General features: G+C 31.5%; 2 protein-coding genes across 2 annotated transcripts; one reads left to right on the top strand and one right to left on the bottom strand.

The window, feature by feature from the left end:
* Window positions 1-545: 545 nt before the first annotated feature.
* LOC108774299 (lipase 3-like) lies at window positions 546-5,607 on the top strand. The gene is made up of 8 exons (XM_018540370.1): window positions 546-713; window positions 1,108-1,315; window positions 2,002-2,116; window positions 4,023-4,269; window positions 4,389-4,547; window positions 4,770-4,854; window positions 5,045-5,205; window positions 5,458-5,607. Exons 1-8 carry the CDS (start codon window positions 546-548, stop codon window positions 5,605-5,607), a joined length of 1,293 nt encoding a protein of 430 aa, XP_018395872.1.
* A 2,247-nt stretch (window positions 5,608-7,854) lies between these two features.
* LOC108774263 (dynein light chain 2, cytoplasmic) lies at window positions 7,855-11,208 on the bottom strand. The gene is made up of 3 exons (XM_018540325.1): window positions 10,866-11,208; window positions 9,573-9,690; window positions 7,855-8,943 (listed from the first exon to the last, which is right to left on the bottom strand). The coding sequence occupies exons 2-3, from the start codon at window positions 9,678-9,680 to the stop codon at window positions 8,782-8,784; spliced, it is 270 nt and encodes an 89-aa protein (XP_018395827.1). The 5' UTR covers window positions 9,681-9,690; window positions 10,866-11,208; the 3' UTR covers window positions 7,855-8,781.
* Window positions 11,209-15,637: the final 4,429 nt, after the last annotated feature.

Here is a 15,637-nt window from a genome sequence, read left to right as displayed (position 1 = left end):
TCCATGAATATCGGTCGATGATTAAATTAAAACAAATAAAGTTATACACATAAGTATCAATTAATAAGAATATAAAGATATGACATAAAGAAAAATAATTTCTACGAAATGGAAAATTTGTGAAATCAGTTTTCAAATCACTAATTATAAAGGATTTTCTTATCTGTCTGCATTCGATCAGTAGTGACTAGTTACGATCAGTTCTTTTGTTTCTTTCAAAGCAATAAAGACGAATGCGCAAAAACTTTGTATTATTTTACGGATAAACAATTGATCCATCATTTGATAACAGTCAATAAAATCTTTTCTTTTCCAACATCTTAATCACAGCTTAATACCTCAATATCGTATTGTCAAATCAGAAATTATAACGAATAGATTACGATAGATAATATTGATATGATCACATAAAACAGCAAACACTCCAGTGATCTTTTCAGTAAATAAGCAGTACTGTTTATACGTTGCGCATTCAGGAGGAAAATCGTACATAATACAATTCGAACCGATTAATTTTTGCATAACGATTTCATCAAGCGACAATAATGCCGCTACCGATCTTTCTTCTCTCGATTCTGGCGTCCGCCTGCGCAACATCGTACTTTTCAATGGACCAGCTACCCAGTATCATGTCAATAGACAAAATACCGGCAATCAAGGAACTCGACAATCCGCAATTTTTGACCACACACGCAGATGCATCGCTTACCGCTGTAAGTACAATTGTCAAAATTGAAAGTAAACTATAAAAAAAAGAATTATGAAAATATAATTTCTCGGATAAAAGTTGAAACAAGGTAATTTTTTGAAATTACCTTGAAATGTATTTTTCTTATCGCTAATGCAATTATACAAATATCTTAACGATCTATCAATTCAATAAAAAAATAATATAGTAATTTATTTGTATTTCTAAGGTTTTTTGATAAAATTATTTAAACTTTTTTAATTGTATTGAACAATTTTAACAAATATTGTTATATATTTATAAAAAATATTGTTATTTGTAACATATAAACACAATAAATCAAATTTCGAAAATTATTTTTATCAATCTTTCAATATCAATTAATCTATCGATCAGAAAATCATTATATCATTGAACAGCTAGGACTAGTAAAAAAATACGGTTACAATGGAGAGCAGCACAAGGTGGTCACCTCTGACGGTTACATTTTGAAATTGCATCGGATAACAGGACAAACTAATTTTAACAACTCGCAAGTGCAAGTACAAAAACCTGTGGTATTTATAATGCACGGTCTATTGTGCAGTTCAGCATGTTTTATCATTGCCGGACCGGAGAAAGGTTTAGGTAAAAAAAAATCACATTTTTAATGAAGCATTTCAATTCCTAAACAGAAATGTATTCGTTTAAAAGCTGTACACAAAAAAAATTGAGCAACAAGACATAAGTAGTAAACAAATCAACATTTTAGATTCATTGTTTATGTTATTGTATTACTCTTTTAAGCTTAAGCATACAGATGACCGTAATTGAGGTGTAGAACATAAGTCGTAGTTGTAAATTGATTAAATTACTGTGTGTTGACCTACGACTACACTCGTGTTTTACAATTCAATTACAACCACCTTCGCGCTGAACACCTACTAGTGATTGACCAATTCGTTTATTGTTTACGTCTTAGGGCCATGGCACATAAAAAGACTTAAACAGTAAAAGCAAATTGTAAGCAGTCAGCAAATTGACCAATCACAGTTCGTAAGGTCGTAATATAAGCAGTAGCCAATTCAACATTTTGATTTCCTTATTGCTTATGTCTTACTGTTTTAAGTCTTTTGTGTTACATAGCCATCTTTACACGTGTCTTCATACGTTTTAAAAGAAATTATACTGATCTGTAGTGTTTCCAAATAAATAAAGTGTTGTTTTAAAATAAAATGTTGCAACTTGATTAAATATTGAAAAAAATTACTAATTTTTTGCAACTTTTCATCCCAGCGTTTACTTTAATAAAATTATATCCTTTGAAATTTTAGCTTTTGTTCTGGCGGACGCAGGATACGACGTGTGGCTCGGTAATGCACGTGGCAATGTATATTCACGCAAACATAAACTTCCGGCTATTCAAAAGAAACTTTACTGGGATTTCAGGTGAGACTAATGTATCAAAAAATAAAAATAGTACAGAAAAAAAGAATGCGTACGTAAGAAAAATATTAGTAGCACGTTTGATGATAAATCAACAGCAGTAACTTGATTGATTTGACACAAAAATGTCAAGTATCTTTAATCTTATCTTTAGTAGATATGTTTTATTACCGTCGAATAAAGAAAATTAAGTTGTGAAGTATCTCTCTCTCCCAAGCAAAAATTTAACAGTCTCTTGAAACTATAATAGGCTCACAATTAGCAACGGATAAATTGTAAATATCATTGAAGTGAGAAAATCAAAAGATACAGTGATATTACGTTATATCTTGATCTCTATGCCATAGCAGTCAGTCGAGTAAAGAGCAATTTTTATCACAACTGCATAATGCATACCAATAACGCATCTGTAACAAAACGCGTCATGTGACTTTGTTGTGATAATACTGGAGCTTTTTACTAGATGGAAAACATATTTAAATATATAGCAGCTCTGACGTTTATATTTTTTAAACCATCAAATCAATTTATTAAAATAATGCTATAATGGCAATGACACAATTTTAACAATCGTATTCAATTAAATCGTTTTCAAATTGCTTTATTGTAATCGTGACGTTATCACATTTTGAGAAATCGTATGTATTTACAGGTTAAAAAAATGAACATTCTCATATATCTCTTATATAGCGATATACAAATTTTTATAATTAAATAATTATACTTAGGGAGGTTTAATGTAAGAAATAATATACATCAAAAAGATGCAAAATGATTAAAATACAATATTTGCTTAGCAAAGGATAAAATTATTATTATTACTTCAGGATAAAATGAATCTATATATACATTATCTTAGTAGAGAAAGCTTCTTCCTTCCATTATCTGATTATAATAGATGGTACATCAATATAATAACTAAATAATATTAGAATCAATATATATTAAATTATATAAATATTATAATAACATCAAGCAATATATAAAAAATTCATCTCGGGAATTTACATGATGACATTCGAGATATTACCATATCTCCTGATAAAAATCCGAAATGCATCTGCAATGGAATATTTTTACAGATGCAATAAAAATCGTGATAAAAACACGCAATATCTTAAAACAGATGTTTTAATCGATCAAGTATTATCATTGATAATGTCATGCGATATTTAATGTCGCATTGATTGAAAACATTGGTCTTGTAGATTTAATGTTTATTGAATGTTTATTAGTCAAATATATTATATATTTGCAGTCTAATAAATATTTAACATATTTGTTAGACTCTCTCTCTATAACAAAAATAAAATCACATAATGCGTATAATTTAAGTTTGTATACTATGCATACTATTTAAAATTTTTTAATTTTCTTTGAATATATTCATAATTAATAATTAGAACATAAAAATTCATGAAATCATTCTTCCGGCTTGATTATTCGAGATATTTTGCTTATCAAAAGTGTTTCACTTATTGTTAGATTAAGCAACAATTAAGTGACGATTAAATGACGTAAGAACAAATTTTTATCTTAAATCTAGATTTAGCATCAATCACTTATGAAAATAATATCAAATCTTATTTAGATCGTGAGAGTTTCAAACTAAATACCAATGAGGATTGAGGACAAGCCATTTACGGTTAAGCTGGATCTTAAATGCTTCTAATATAATTTCGGCGCGCATTTAGGGATCTACATACGTAGTATATAAATTCACACACCTATGAAAACTCAACTTCCGTATTCTATTTATATTTATACCTAATCACATACATATTGCATATTTCTAGATAATTGTTTCCCATACCTCTGTTTTTCTAATATAAACTGAAAAATTATCTCTATCCTAGATGAGAATTGACAAATAATTTATAGAAGTCATAAGAATCGTATTTTCTTACAGCTGGCATGAAATTGGCGTATATGACCTTCCAGCTATGATAGATTATGTCGTGAAAACCACTGGTCGCGAAAAAATGTTTTATCTGGGGCATAGCCAAGGTACCACTGCTTTCTTCGTCATGTCAACGGAATTGCCAGAATATCAAAACAAAATCCAGGCGATGTTCGCGTTAGCACCAGTCGCTTTTTGCAGCAGAATGAGAAATCCCATTTTTCAATTCCTGGCAAGATTCTCTAATCCTTTAAACGTATGCAATTTTAAGCTATATATATATAGCTATATATACGATAAATAATGTTGATAAGAAATAACCGGGATTTTTCACCTTTTCCTTTTTTTTTTAATAAACTGAATGTCTCGTTGCAGGAATTGTTAAAATTAATTGGCATTTACGAATTCACGCCTACTAATAAAATCATGAAACAGTTCCAAGAAATGGTATGCGCAGAAGATGCTATCACGCAACCCTTGTGCGCTAATGTGATCTTCTTGATCACTGGATTCAACAAAGATCAGTTTAATATGGTACGATACTGTCTTTAACATACCTTTATCTTATAAAATTTAAAATAAATTGTAAATTCATTTGTTACAGCACTCTATTATTCTTATTAAATAATGTCACAATGATAATTTTTTTTAAATAACCGCAAATTGTATATTCATATAAATTTATTTGAATTAATAACGTCAGTTCATTATTAATTCGATTATTTGTTCATACTTAATGCTGCTGTCATCTTGCAGACTCTTTTACCATTAATTCTGAAACATACTCCGGCTGGCTCAGCCACGAAACAAATAATGCATTACGCACAACTTATCAAAAGTGGTGAGCATCAATTCCATTATAATATTTTGTATATACTATACTCGCATAAAGATAGTGAAATATACAATACATCGTTTATGCAATCCATTATACTACTTCATAAATATTTCTTCAAAATTTATAAAATTATATTGTACATAAATAATTATACATGTATAAAATGTTTTATAAACCACGAATATATTCTCAGGATCTATTATTACATCGGGGAAATTTAGACAATACGACTACTCATTTATCGCCAATTTGATGAAATATGGCACGTTTAATCCTCCGAAATATGACTTGGGAAAAATTAAAGTACCGGTTTCATTGCATTATGGTGCCAACGATTGGTTAGCACATGTGGATGTTCGTATCTTTTTTTTTTTTTTTACAATATAATAGTTTATTTACTTTCAATTATCTCCGAAACATTTGCCAGGATATTTATTTTTTCCATCATATATGCACATGCAAAATAAACTTTTCTACATATTTTTGGATAAAACAAATATTCTGGAAATACTAGAGAGATGCCAAAATTATATAAACTACCATTTTATTTCAATTATACGAAAAAATGATTATATTGTGTTTACATTATATCTTTATTATCTGCAGGATGTTGATCAATTAGAGAAAGAACTTGGCAATCCGCTTGGAAAATTTCTCGTTCCACATGAAAAGTTTAATCATTTGGATTTCATGTGGGCTAAGGATGTTAAAGAACTTTTGTATAACAAGATATTAAATCTGATGACACGTTTCTGAAACCTATTAAGATTTAATGAATTTATTGCGGAGATTAAAATTGTAAAAATCGATTCCGCTTATCGGAGTTCTATTTATTGTAAGACTTATGCTTCTTTAGCTATCGAGTAGAATTATCAATCTACTTTATTTTATCACGAATTTCTTACTGATCCTTGATATTGCTTATGTGCTCACAAAATAATAAATTCGTGATAAAGTTTAAGAATAAGATATTATTATATTTTATATATATCATAATTTTTTCACTTGCTATATATAGAACAAAATTTTTTAATTCATGATTTAACATTGTAAATAATTTTAACGTTGAAATAAATTTTAAATTTAAATTAAACTATTGATACACAAGATGATCGTAAATAAATAACATCAAATATTATCTCTTATTTCAAATTCTAATTATTAAAAGCAATATATTATATATAAAATATCTTTTGGAAGAAATTATCTGTAATAGGAAAACTTGTTTTATCTTATAAGTAATTTTAAAAAAGACTTAAAAGATATGTGTAAATATTAAGATTATAGTAAAATAAAAGATGTATTATATTCCGTAATGTTAAAAATCAAGTGTAATGTAACGATAAATTAATTATTAATAAATGTAATATCAATGATATTATTGATCTTATTATCACAAATAAAAAAAAAAGCTGAAAAAAATCACTTATTTTTAGGGGACTCTGAAAGAAAGTAGTATACAGGTATCGTTTTTACACATGTATATACATTTTTTTATATATAGAGATGAGGACGTGTGCATGGCGTTGCAGAAGCACAAATATTTATAGTCATTAGGGGCGAAAATGAGATACACGAGTCTAACGAAGTTACGCAAATTATGCGAAGCACAACAGGTTGTCCCTTAGTAGTAGTCAGCCATTCCACATTGTGAGTCACAAGGTTGAATTTTATCGAGAACACATTATTGATGTTCCTGGCATCGCGTGCGTAGGCTGCAAGCGTGTGTATATGTGTATTATGAACGCGCGCGTGTTACGACCGTAATTCGTTTTTTCCCTCTGATATTTCAGCATTGTAATTTTAGGGAAAATTCGACCTTGTGATCTTTAATACCGCTTTTATGTAGGATAACTTTGCTCTCTATTTTATACATTGCGCCTCGCTGAAAAAAAAAAAATACATCGTTTCATGGGTGGAACTGATTTTTATTGTTAAGCACAATAATATTCATCTGCTTTTACCGCATCTTCTGCATGTAGACTCGATCGTGAAATCGGCGGAGGTGCACAGAGCGATTCCTTATCCTCGAAAGCTCGATTCCAAAAGATCCAAATTGATTTTGCCATAGCCACATTCATTTTTCATTTGTTGACCCGCGTAAATCACGGGTGTAAAGAAAATAAAATTTAGTACTTTGTATTCTATTTACGTTTTGAAAAAATGCGTTCCGGAAGCGGATCTAGATTTTGGCAAATAAAATAAATATGACAACCGCCGCCTAACAGCGAACAGGTTCTTTACTTAATGTGTATACAAAGTACAATTAACTTTTTGACCGACGATTAAATTCGAACCTATTAGCGATATATTTCTTGAACCGATCTCATGTAGCAAGTACGGCGAAAGCATAACGTACATCATATAACACCGTAAAGATACAGCTTATCCTGTGTTATTCTAATAATATATGCAATATTTATGAGTTAATAAACCTGCTGGAATATATGTACAATAAATAAATAAAAGGAAAGAAACATAATAACATGTTGAATATTTTCAGATGTTCTCAAGGACAAGTTGATCTTCAAAGTATGACTCGATATTTTTTTATCGTGATACTTTTGAACACTCTGCTACATATATTCGCTGCTTATAAAAGTGGCATTGCGAACTTCTATTAAAAAAAGGATCATGCACGATAGTTTGATATTATTTAGTAGTCAGTCTAAAATTTGAACAATGTAGCAACGTTTACGATAATCAAATATTGCATGAAAAATTGTTTAAAGATTGCACTCTATGTATAAATAATATATATGTATAATCTATATTTTATATATATATTTATATTTATATATATATATAAGTACTATAATATGGAGTGTTAAATATTACATAAAAGAATTTAATATGGATAGAAGGTGATTTCTTTTCTGGAAAAATGAATATTCTCCTAAGTATACATCGCCTCGAGATAAAATGACTTCCCCCCCCCCTTTTTCATATTATAATCTGTGCACAATATAAAAATTGTGAAGGTAGCAATGAACTAGTCAGATATTGTTATTCAATAGCATGTTAGTTTTATATCTGATGGAAATAAAGTTATCAATAGAGTATGTGTACGGTGATTATCGTACGTCGAAAGAGAGATTGAGCTCCTTTTTTTCCTTTTTCGTTCATTCATTTTGAGAATTCTTGATGTAACAAAAGATATCAGTCGCAGTTGTATAGCATATACAAAATCAAGGTTAATCAGTACGCAGTACGTAAGAGACAACAGTGGTTATCAATTAATATAAAATAATAATTACAGGGGCAATCAATCTCATTTAGGTTTACATTCATTATTGGCGATTACTTAACGGATACCATGTACTTCCGGTTTTTCACAATTTTGGAACAGTTTCTGAAATGTAGGGGGTGCGAATAGACTTTGACACCCTGCATAGACTCAAGTAGAGTACACGAACCTATTCTACGCGAAAAATGTAATCCATTTAGTGTTGTTCGAACACTACAGATTAAATAATTTTACGCTAAAATTTACTAAGTTAAAATCGCCAGTATTGAATTTAACCGTATATTCTGCATATTTACCTAATAATATAAAACAAGAACACAACAAACTTCTTGGCATACAAAATACATTTTAACATGTAAAGTTGTATGTCATACTTTTCTTCTTTTTTTTTTTCCTTAGTTTATCTCCCTACCCTTCGGCTGTCTTCTCAGAATTTTTTTTTAGATTATTCTTTTACTTATGTAACGACAAACAATATATCAAGAAATGTTGATATTTATCTTCATTTGCTTATCGGGAACATGCGTTGTTTTTTTAAAATAAATTTTTCATGTGTACATACTTAATGAGTAATGAAGTCTCTTTTACACATGGCGGTGATTTTAAATGTATGTATTTTGCATAGTGAGCAAGGGAGGAAGAGAGGAAGGAAAAAGGATGTTTAGGAGGATAGCAAAACAAGTTTACCCGCTCTTAAAGAGAAGAATGGCTACCTGACCAAGGTAGAAATAGATAAAATGTCTTGTTTCGTGTGTCACATAGCTACCAAAATTACGTCCTACAATGCAATGCCACGTTGGGTTGTACTTTTTATCGAACTCTTTCTTGATAAATGCTGCAATGTCCTGAAAGCCAAAACCAATGGATATTAATGGTAAAATCAATAGTGTTATTGATTTAACAATCTCATCCTGTATAACTTGAGAATTTATATAACAGAAATATTTCAGAGAATAAGATATCAACTTTTATCATAATCTCAGTAATTACATTTAAATATTACAATTTTGAATTATATGTATATAATCTCTCAGGTGTTTTGTCACATTAATAAGAAATAAATAAGTCATGTGTTTCAAGTCATGTATTTCAAATATCAATTCATAATATTTATTGAATTCTTTAGCTTCTCTGAAAGTACAAAATCCTTATATACAATTGTACTTTTTTATTCATATAAAACTTTATTTATTCCTATTCTTAATAAAAATTATTAACTTGCCTAACGCAAAGACATAATGAGTTACTTAATTTTTATGACAAAAAATTAATTAAATTCATGCTTATAAAATGTATTAAAGTCTTTATTGAATACAAGAGAGAAATAAAAGAAATAAAACTAAATCTATTGGCAAATATATTTATTTTAATTGCGTATGTCTTAAATTTTCCGTTCTTTCTACGATACATTGGTGTGTAATGTTTACAGTGTGTTATCTACATCTGTATACATAAAAGTGTGACGAGCATATACCTTTTCAATGTTATATTTTTCGAGAGCTTGAGTGGCACAGTCAACAGCATCTTGTTGCATCTCCTCCGACATATCAGCATTCTTGATTACTGCTTTTCGGTCCGACATTTTGTTTGTTCTAAAACACAAAGATATAGCATTATCATACCATAGTGCTATGATCCAACAATGAAACACTTCTGCCTAATATTGTAAACAGTGTGTTTGTGTGTGTTAGAGAGAGAGAGAGAGAGAAAAAAACACCTCGGCGTGTTTTGGCATGAATGCAAATATACCAAAAAATATATCCACAGACACCAATTTGAGACAAAAAACTTGGAAAGCAGTTTGAATCCAAAAAAGAAATATAAATTTAGATAAGTTCGCGATCGCAACAGTGGCGGGTTCGCCACTGTTTTAAATTCACATCACTTTCAAAATAAACGACTTATTTATAAGCGACATTATCGGCGTTCTGTACTGAAAGTTAAATGCCACCAAGGGTGAATTGCGCAAATCGGAAGCTGCTGTTCGACAACTCTTCCGGACGTATCATTATATATATTGGGAGGCTCAACCTGGGCCGCGGGAAGCGCACGACTTTGACAGTAGCGTACACGTTCAACGCCGGCATGATAATACGGAGCCGAGTATTAGGCGAGTGTTCGGAGTAACGCTCGCTTCAGGAAGAACAAAGATGGGACGATAGAAGAAGGGAAAAATAGATAGCGCAGGCGGAGAAAGAGAGAGAGAGAGAGAGCGAGAGAGAGAGAGAGAGATATTCTCGCTCACGCGAATATGGGTGCAATGCACAAATAGAGAATAGAGATAGGAAGGAGAGAGACGAAGTTACAGATACCGATAGAGCGACATTTAGAGGGCGAGAGAAAGAGAAGGATTGAAAGGGGAGGGAGAGAGAGACTAAAGGAGGAGGGAGCACGAAAGGCGCGGGAGGACAGTGTTTTGTCGATACGACGACAATAAAGAAATGGCAATTCGACCGGCACGCGAGGTGCAAAGCCCATGAAAGTGGGTCGCGACGATGCTCGTCCTGGCGCCGACGTCGTCGAGCAGCATCCTGCCACCCGGTGACGATCTTCACATATGACATAAGAAAACGCGCGCAACACCGGATGGATCCTGGGCCACGATCCGGTCTCGACAAATTCGTGGCTCGAAAAATTCGCGGGGGAGGCCAAGAGAACCGAGCATACATCTTTGATATATTGGCAATTGTTCTCTCTCTCTCTCTCTCTCTCTTGGTCCTCACTCCATTAATCACACAGGGGAACACCGTTTGAATCTTCTCTCTACCTTTTCTCGTTGACACCGTCTCCAGTGGATGATCACACACACGATACAACAGGCTCGCCCTCCTCTCCGATCCGGTGTGAGCGAGTGTGGCCGTATACGCAAATCCGGCGAATGCCGTTTATTTTAAGGGCGCGCGCGCGATATTTTCCGATATACGATGGTAAACGCGTGCGACGAGAGATTTGGCCCGTACGATCCTGCGACGGGCGAATTGGCAATCGACCGTTTCCTGATGCTGCTTCCTCGGGAACACTCGGAAAAATTTTGGGCTCGTTGGCTCACTGGGACCAAAAGAGAGGAACGACAACTTTGCGACTCGAGCTCCGGACTGAGAGTACAGCCAGTCGCTACCGCGCTATACCGGTCCGTGATTGGTCGGCCGGCAGGGTCTTCTATCAGGAGCTTCTATCGGACCGGCATGCACCGCACGAAGCGACGCGCGAAAAACAAACGTACGACGAAAACATCGAGAACATCTAGAGCTCCAACCAGGTGAAGTTTATTTGCGTTTTTTCCAGTTTCCCGGCAACCAAAATAACGATCCAATGAGAACATTTTTGGTTCTAGGCGTTCTAGTTCGGTTATTACACTAGTTTGGCAAAGCTACCTTTTCTCCTGACGCAGAGTCATCGTTGACTCACACACACATGCGCACAGGTAAGTAAATTTTTTTAATCCTATCCGAGAATAAATGAAAAAACGGTGACATTGCCGATCGTTTTGGCTGTACCGACGATAACAAAATAAGTGATCTAGATAACTCGCATCTCTGATAAACTGTGTATGTCTGACATATTGAAAAGGTATCTTAGACATCTTCATTAATCATTATTGAAAACGACCAGCTTCAGACAATATAAATAAATTTTTTTAATTATTATTAAGTGAGCGCCCGGTAGATTCGAGAATAAGCTCGAGAGAACAGTGACATTATCGATCGTTCTTGCTGTACCGACGGTAACAAAAGTGATTCTCGCGTACCGGAGGACACATTACGGTTGTATTGTGATTGCGACCTCATTATCCTAACTTATCCTAAGCTCCTAATTCTTGTAGGAACTCTAGTTTGTAGGAACCCTTATACTTTATGTGTGTGTGTATGATTGCACTTTTTACATTATTAAATCAGTTCTAATAAGCAAACGTATCGTTAAATCGTAAAATTACAAATTGTAATGTTTATATAACTTTACGTACAGTTTTTACAGACAACTTCTTGCTAGCCGTAAGATTCACGAGAAATTGTAAGTATTTACGAATGATTGTATACTTTATTTACGATACGCGTAAAATATTATAATTCCATGCAGTCTTAAGTTCTTCCGAGAGTTACGAGCCTTACGAGTTTGATTAGAATTGATTCATATAGGTATTAGGTGTTATTGTTATAATAATAATAATAAATAGAGAGATCTGTTCACGTTGCTTGCATTTTTGTACTCAACGTCTTCGTTCTCTCTTTTTTTAAAGCAAAAATATATATCTATCTTATTTTAAATTAAAAAATTTGTAGGGATTTCAAACAACGCGAACAGATCTATTTATTATTATTATTTCTTTTTTTCAGTCTCTAAACTTATTTCAGTTTAGATTTGGTAAACCTGCAGATAGCTATAAAACGATTAAATCAACCGAAGAAGTATGAGAAATACGAATTTACGCCACGAGTCCGCCACGTCGTGATTTTGCAAAACGTGTTCGTTGTTCTATGATTTTCCGCATATATCGTACATAATTAATTGTTATCTTTGTCGCGTGTACCCGATGGCGAATTTTTCTTTAGATACAGTTGATACACGTTTAAGAATTTGTTACTGTAAAAATCTGTAAATTTAAGAGCTACATTTAAAATGATCAAAGGCATCAAAATCCGACACTGCTCATGTCTACATTATAAAAATACAACGATGAGTTGACATTTTCTTAAATTATTCAATTTCGTTTCTAAAATTGTATAATTTTGAATGTGATAAAAACATTGATTTTTATAATTATAGCAGTATCATTAAACAGTTTTTTATGATTATTCTTGATTTTATGAATACTCTTTTATGAATATTATGAATAAATTTTACGAGTATTTATATTCATTCAAACAAAATATAAACTGAAAAAGAAAGCTCCAATAAGCAATCGTTAATTAGAGCCGGCACTTTGATGTCTTTTAAGTAAAAAAGTGAATTTTATTTATTTTTGTCGTTGTAATATTCGGTTTTTCGGAGGAAAGAACTTAGAAATTAAAAAAATATTTTAAGGAGCAATACATATTTTTTATTTATTCCCAACAAAAACCTCAACGATAGCTTACATTTTCTCATCTGGATCATATTTTCCAAGCTTTAACTTTAACCAAGTTCGAAGGCAAAATATTTTACGGACTGTATCAGCAGTTGAACGATTACATTTGTTTACAAGTAAGTCAGGACCATAAGAAAATACACGCTCTACGGGTACGCTTGTACCAAAGCAAAAGTGAATACAAAACGAAAATATTCGTAATCATATTCAAAAAATATTCATTCAAATGCAATGAAAAAATATTTATCCGTTTCTTGGCGAATAAAAAAGAAGTGTATTCGAATGAGTATTTTCATTCACTTTTTATTCATTTATTCGAATATTAGGTGTATTCACTGGACACACTAATTCAACCTAATTTAATAACCGAATATAGTGTTTTTAATGTAATAAAGTATTATGTATCCTTATTGGACGTCTGTTCAAGGACATTTCTGGTAATTTCTATATGGGATGGGATTATCAACAACAATTATAATAAAAGTGTGATTTAGTTAGAGAAAATATCATAAATATAATCGTGATTCTCCATTTTAATTGCAAGGTAGATCATCTTTATACAAATTTAATATAAAATTTTCTTATCAATAACATAATATCCACAGATACAACATCTTTTCTGTCAATTTGATGAACTGTCGTTGTAAATTGAAGTGGAGATCAGTTTTGATTGTATTAGTTGAAGAAGACTCGAAAATGAGTCGAAACGTACTTATTAAAGATTTTAATTGAGGATCCGTTGTGGATTATTTACGTACCTACAACAACGTTGCACTCTCACATGCCTGTGATTTTTGATGTTTTTGAATCAGGAGAGTCCGTAAGGAGAATACGATGGAAATTTTTTACTCTATTAAAATAATTATTTAATTAGAAACAACATTTTTTACATCTTGATTTTTTAATTTTAAAATAAATCTATATAAATAGCTTAATGTATATAAATAGTTTAATAACTTTTATATAATATCTTCATAAATTTTCAATTTTGAAGGAAAAAGAAGAAAAAAAGTTTGAAGAATATTATTGGAAAGTATAAAAATATATCTTGAAAAGGAATAGATATATCTCGGAATAGATTTAAGATTCATTTTATATAGAGCTTTAAATAAAATGAATATATATCCGATATTTCGAAAGAAACAGAAAAAGGAAAATATTGTAACAAGATATAGAAAAGTATAACTAAAAAAGGTAAACCTAAACTCTGTTCCCTTTTCTCTGCGTTGGTTGCATATGAAATAAAGCAACTCCACTTCCTGGATTTTGAGGGATAACAAAGAGGATTGCAGAAAAATTTAAGAAAGAGCGGTCAGGGAGAACATTGACATTCGCGTTTGCATTTGAGACATATTTGAAATAACCTTGAAAATGGCGAACTTTACATCCGTGAATTTACTCGGATTGTAAAAATTTTGATGTAGAAAGTGTAAGCACCTTCAACCGACTGAAACATCTCAAGAGAGGATTTTTTTATAAATATAAAACGAATTTTTTTTTAACAAAAATGTCACGAAATTTTTCGTAACTTTATAGTTTTATTATACGTCTCATATGTTATATAATACCAACGAATTTGTTTTAAGTAAATTTTCTCTATTTTTACTCTTTATCACTCACTTATACCGGCCATAGTCGGTTCTTATTTCAAGACTGTCTTAAGTAATGTCTTAAGATGCTAAAGCGGCCCTCTAATTGGTTCGTAACTTCTCAAGACTGAACTTAAGACGGTCTTGAATATAAGAACTGACTATGAATACCGGCAGGGCCGTGGAGAGAAAAGCAGGGCCCGGGAGAAGAAAATTACGGGCCCCTATTTCACGCAGATATTACTCCCAACCAGGAGCGACAGATTTAGAATTTTTAATCTAATCTAAATAAGAAAGAATGTAGAGAAGGAAAAACTAACTAAATATCTTCAACATGCTTGCAAGATTGTTCGTTTTTTATTTTATTTTATTTTGCCTGATATTTGCAAGAACACATTTGTTGCAAGCACGCTAAAAGAACCACTAGCAACAGAAACTAGCAGAGTACAAAATATTCGTAAATTTTTAAAATGAATTTTAGATTTTAAAATAAATTTTAAATACCATAGGTAAATACACATATATATTTATTTGATTATCAAGAGACACGGTATATGTTTCTCCGGCCATGTTCAAAAACTAAAAGACACTACAAGTCTCTTATCCCGAGCCACCAAAAAGTCCATTTTTGGGTTTAATATTTTCTGGATTTTCCAATTAATTTTCAGAATAAACGAACTTTTTACTTACTCTTAAAATATTTTGTTGATCAAAACAAATTCTCTCATTTTTTACTTTCATAATATAATTTCTCTCTAAAAATTTCCGATTAAATAATTAATTTGTTTTCCGCAATTATTCTTTAGATTATACATCAGTTGGAAGAAGTTCAAAAGGAATCTGGTAGAATTGATAAAATTATTTTTTTATTAATTTACGCGGTTG

This window comes from Cyphomyrmex costatus, unplaced genomic scaffold (assembly GCF_001594065.2).
Source record: "Cyphomyrmex costatus isolate MS0001 unplaced genomic scaffold, Ccosl1.0 scaffold241, whole genome shotgun sequence".
Taxonomy (NCBI): domain Eukaryota; kingdom Metazoa; phylum Arthropoda; class Insecta; order Hymenoptera; family Formicidae; genus Cyphomyrmex; species Cyphomyrmex costatus.
The sequence above is the reverse complement of the archived record's forward strand: the minus strand, read 5'-3'. Positions and strand labels throughout refer to the sequence as shown.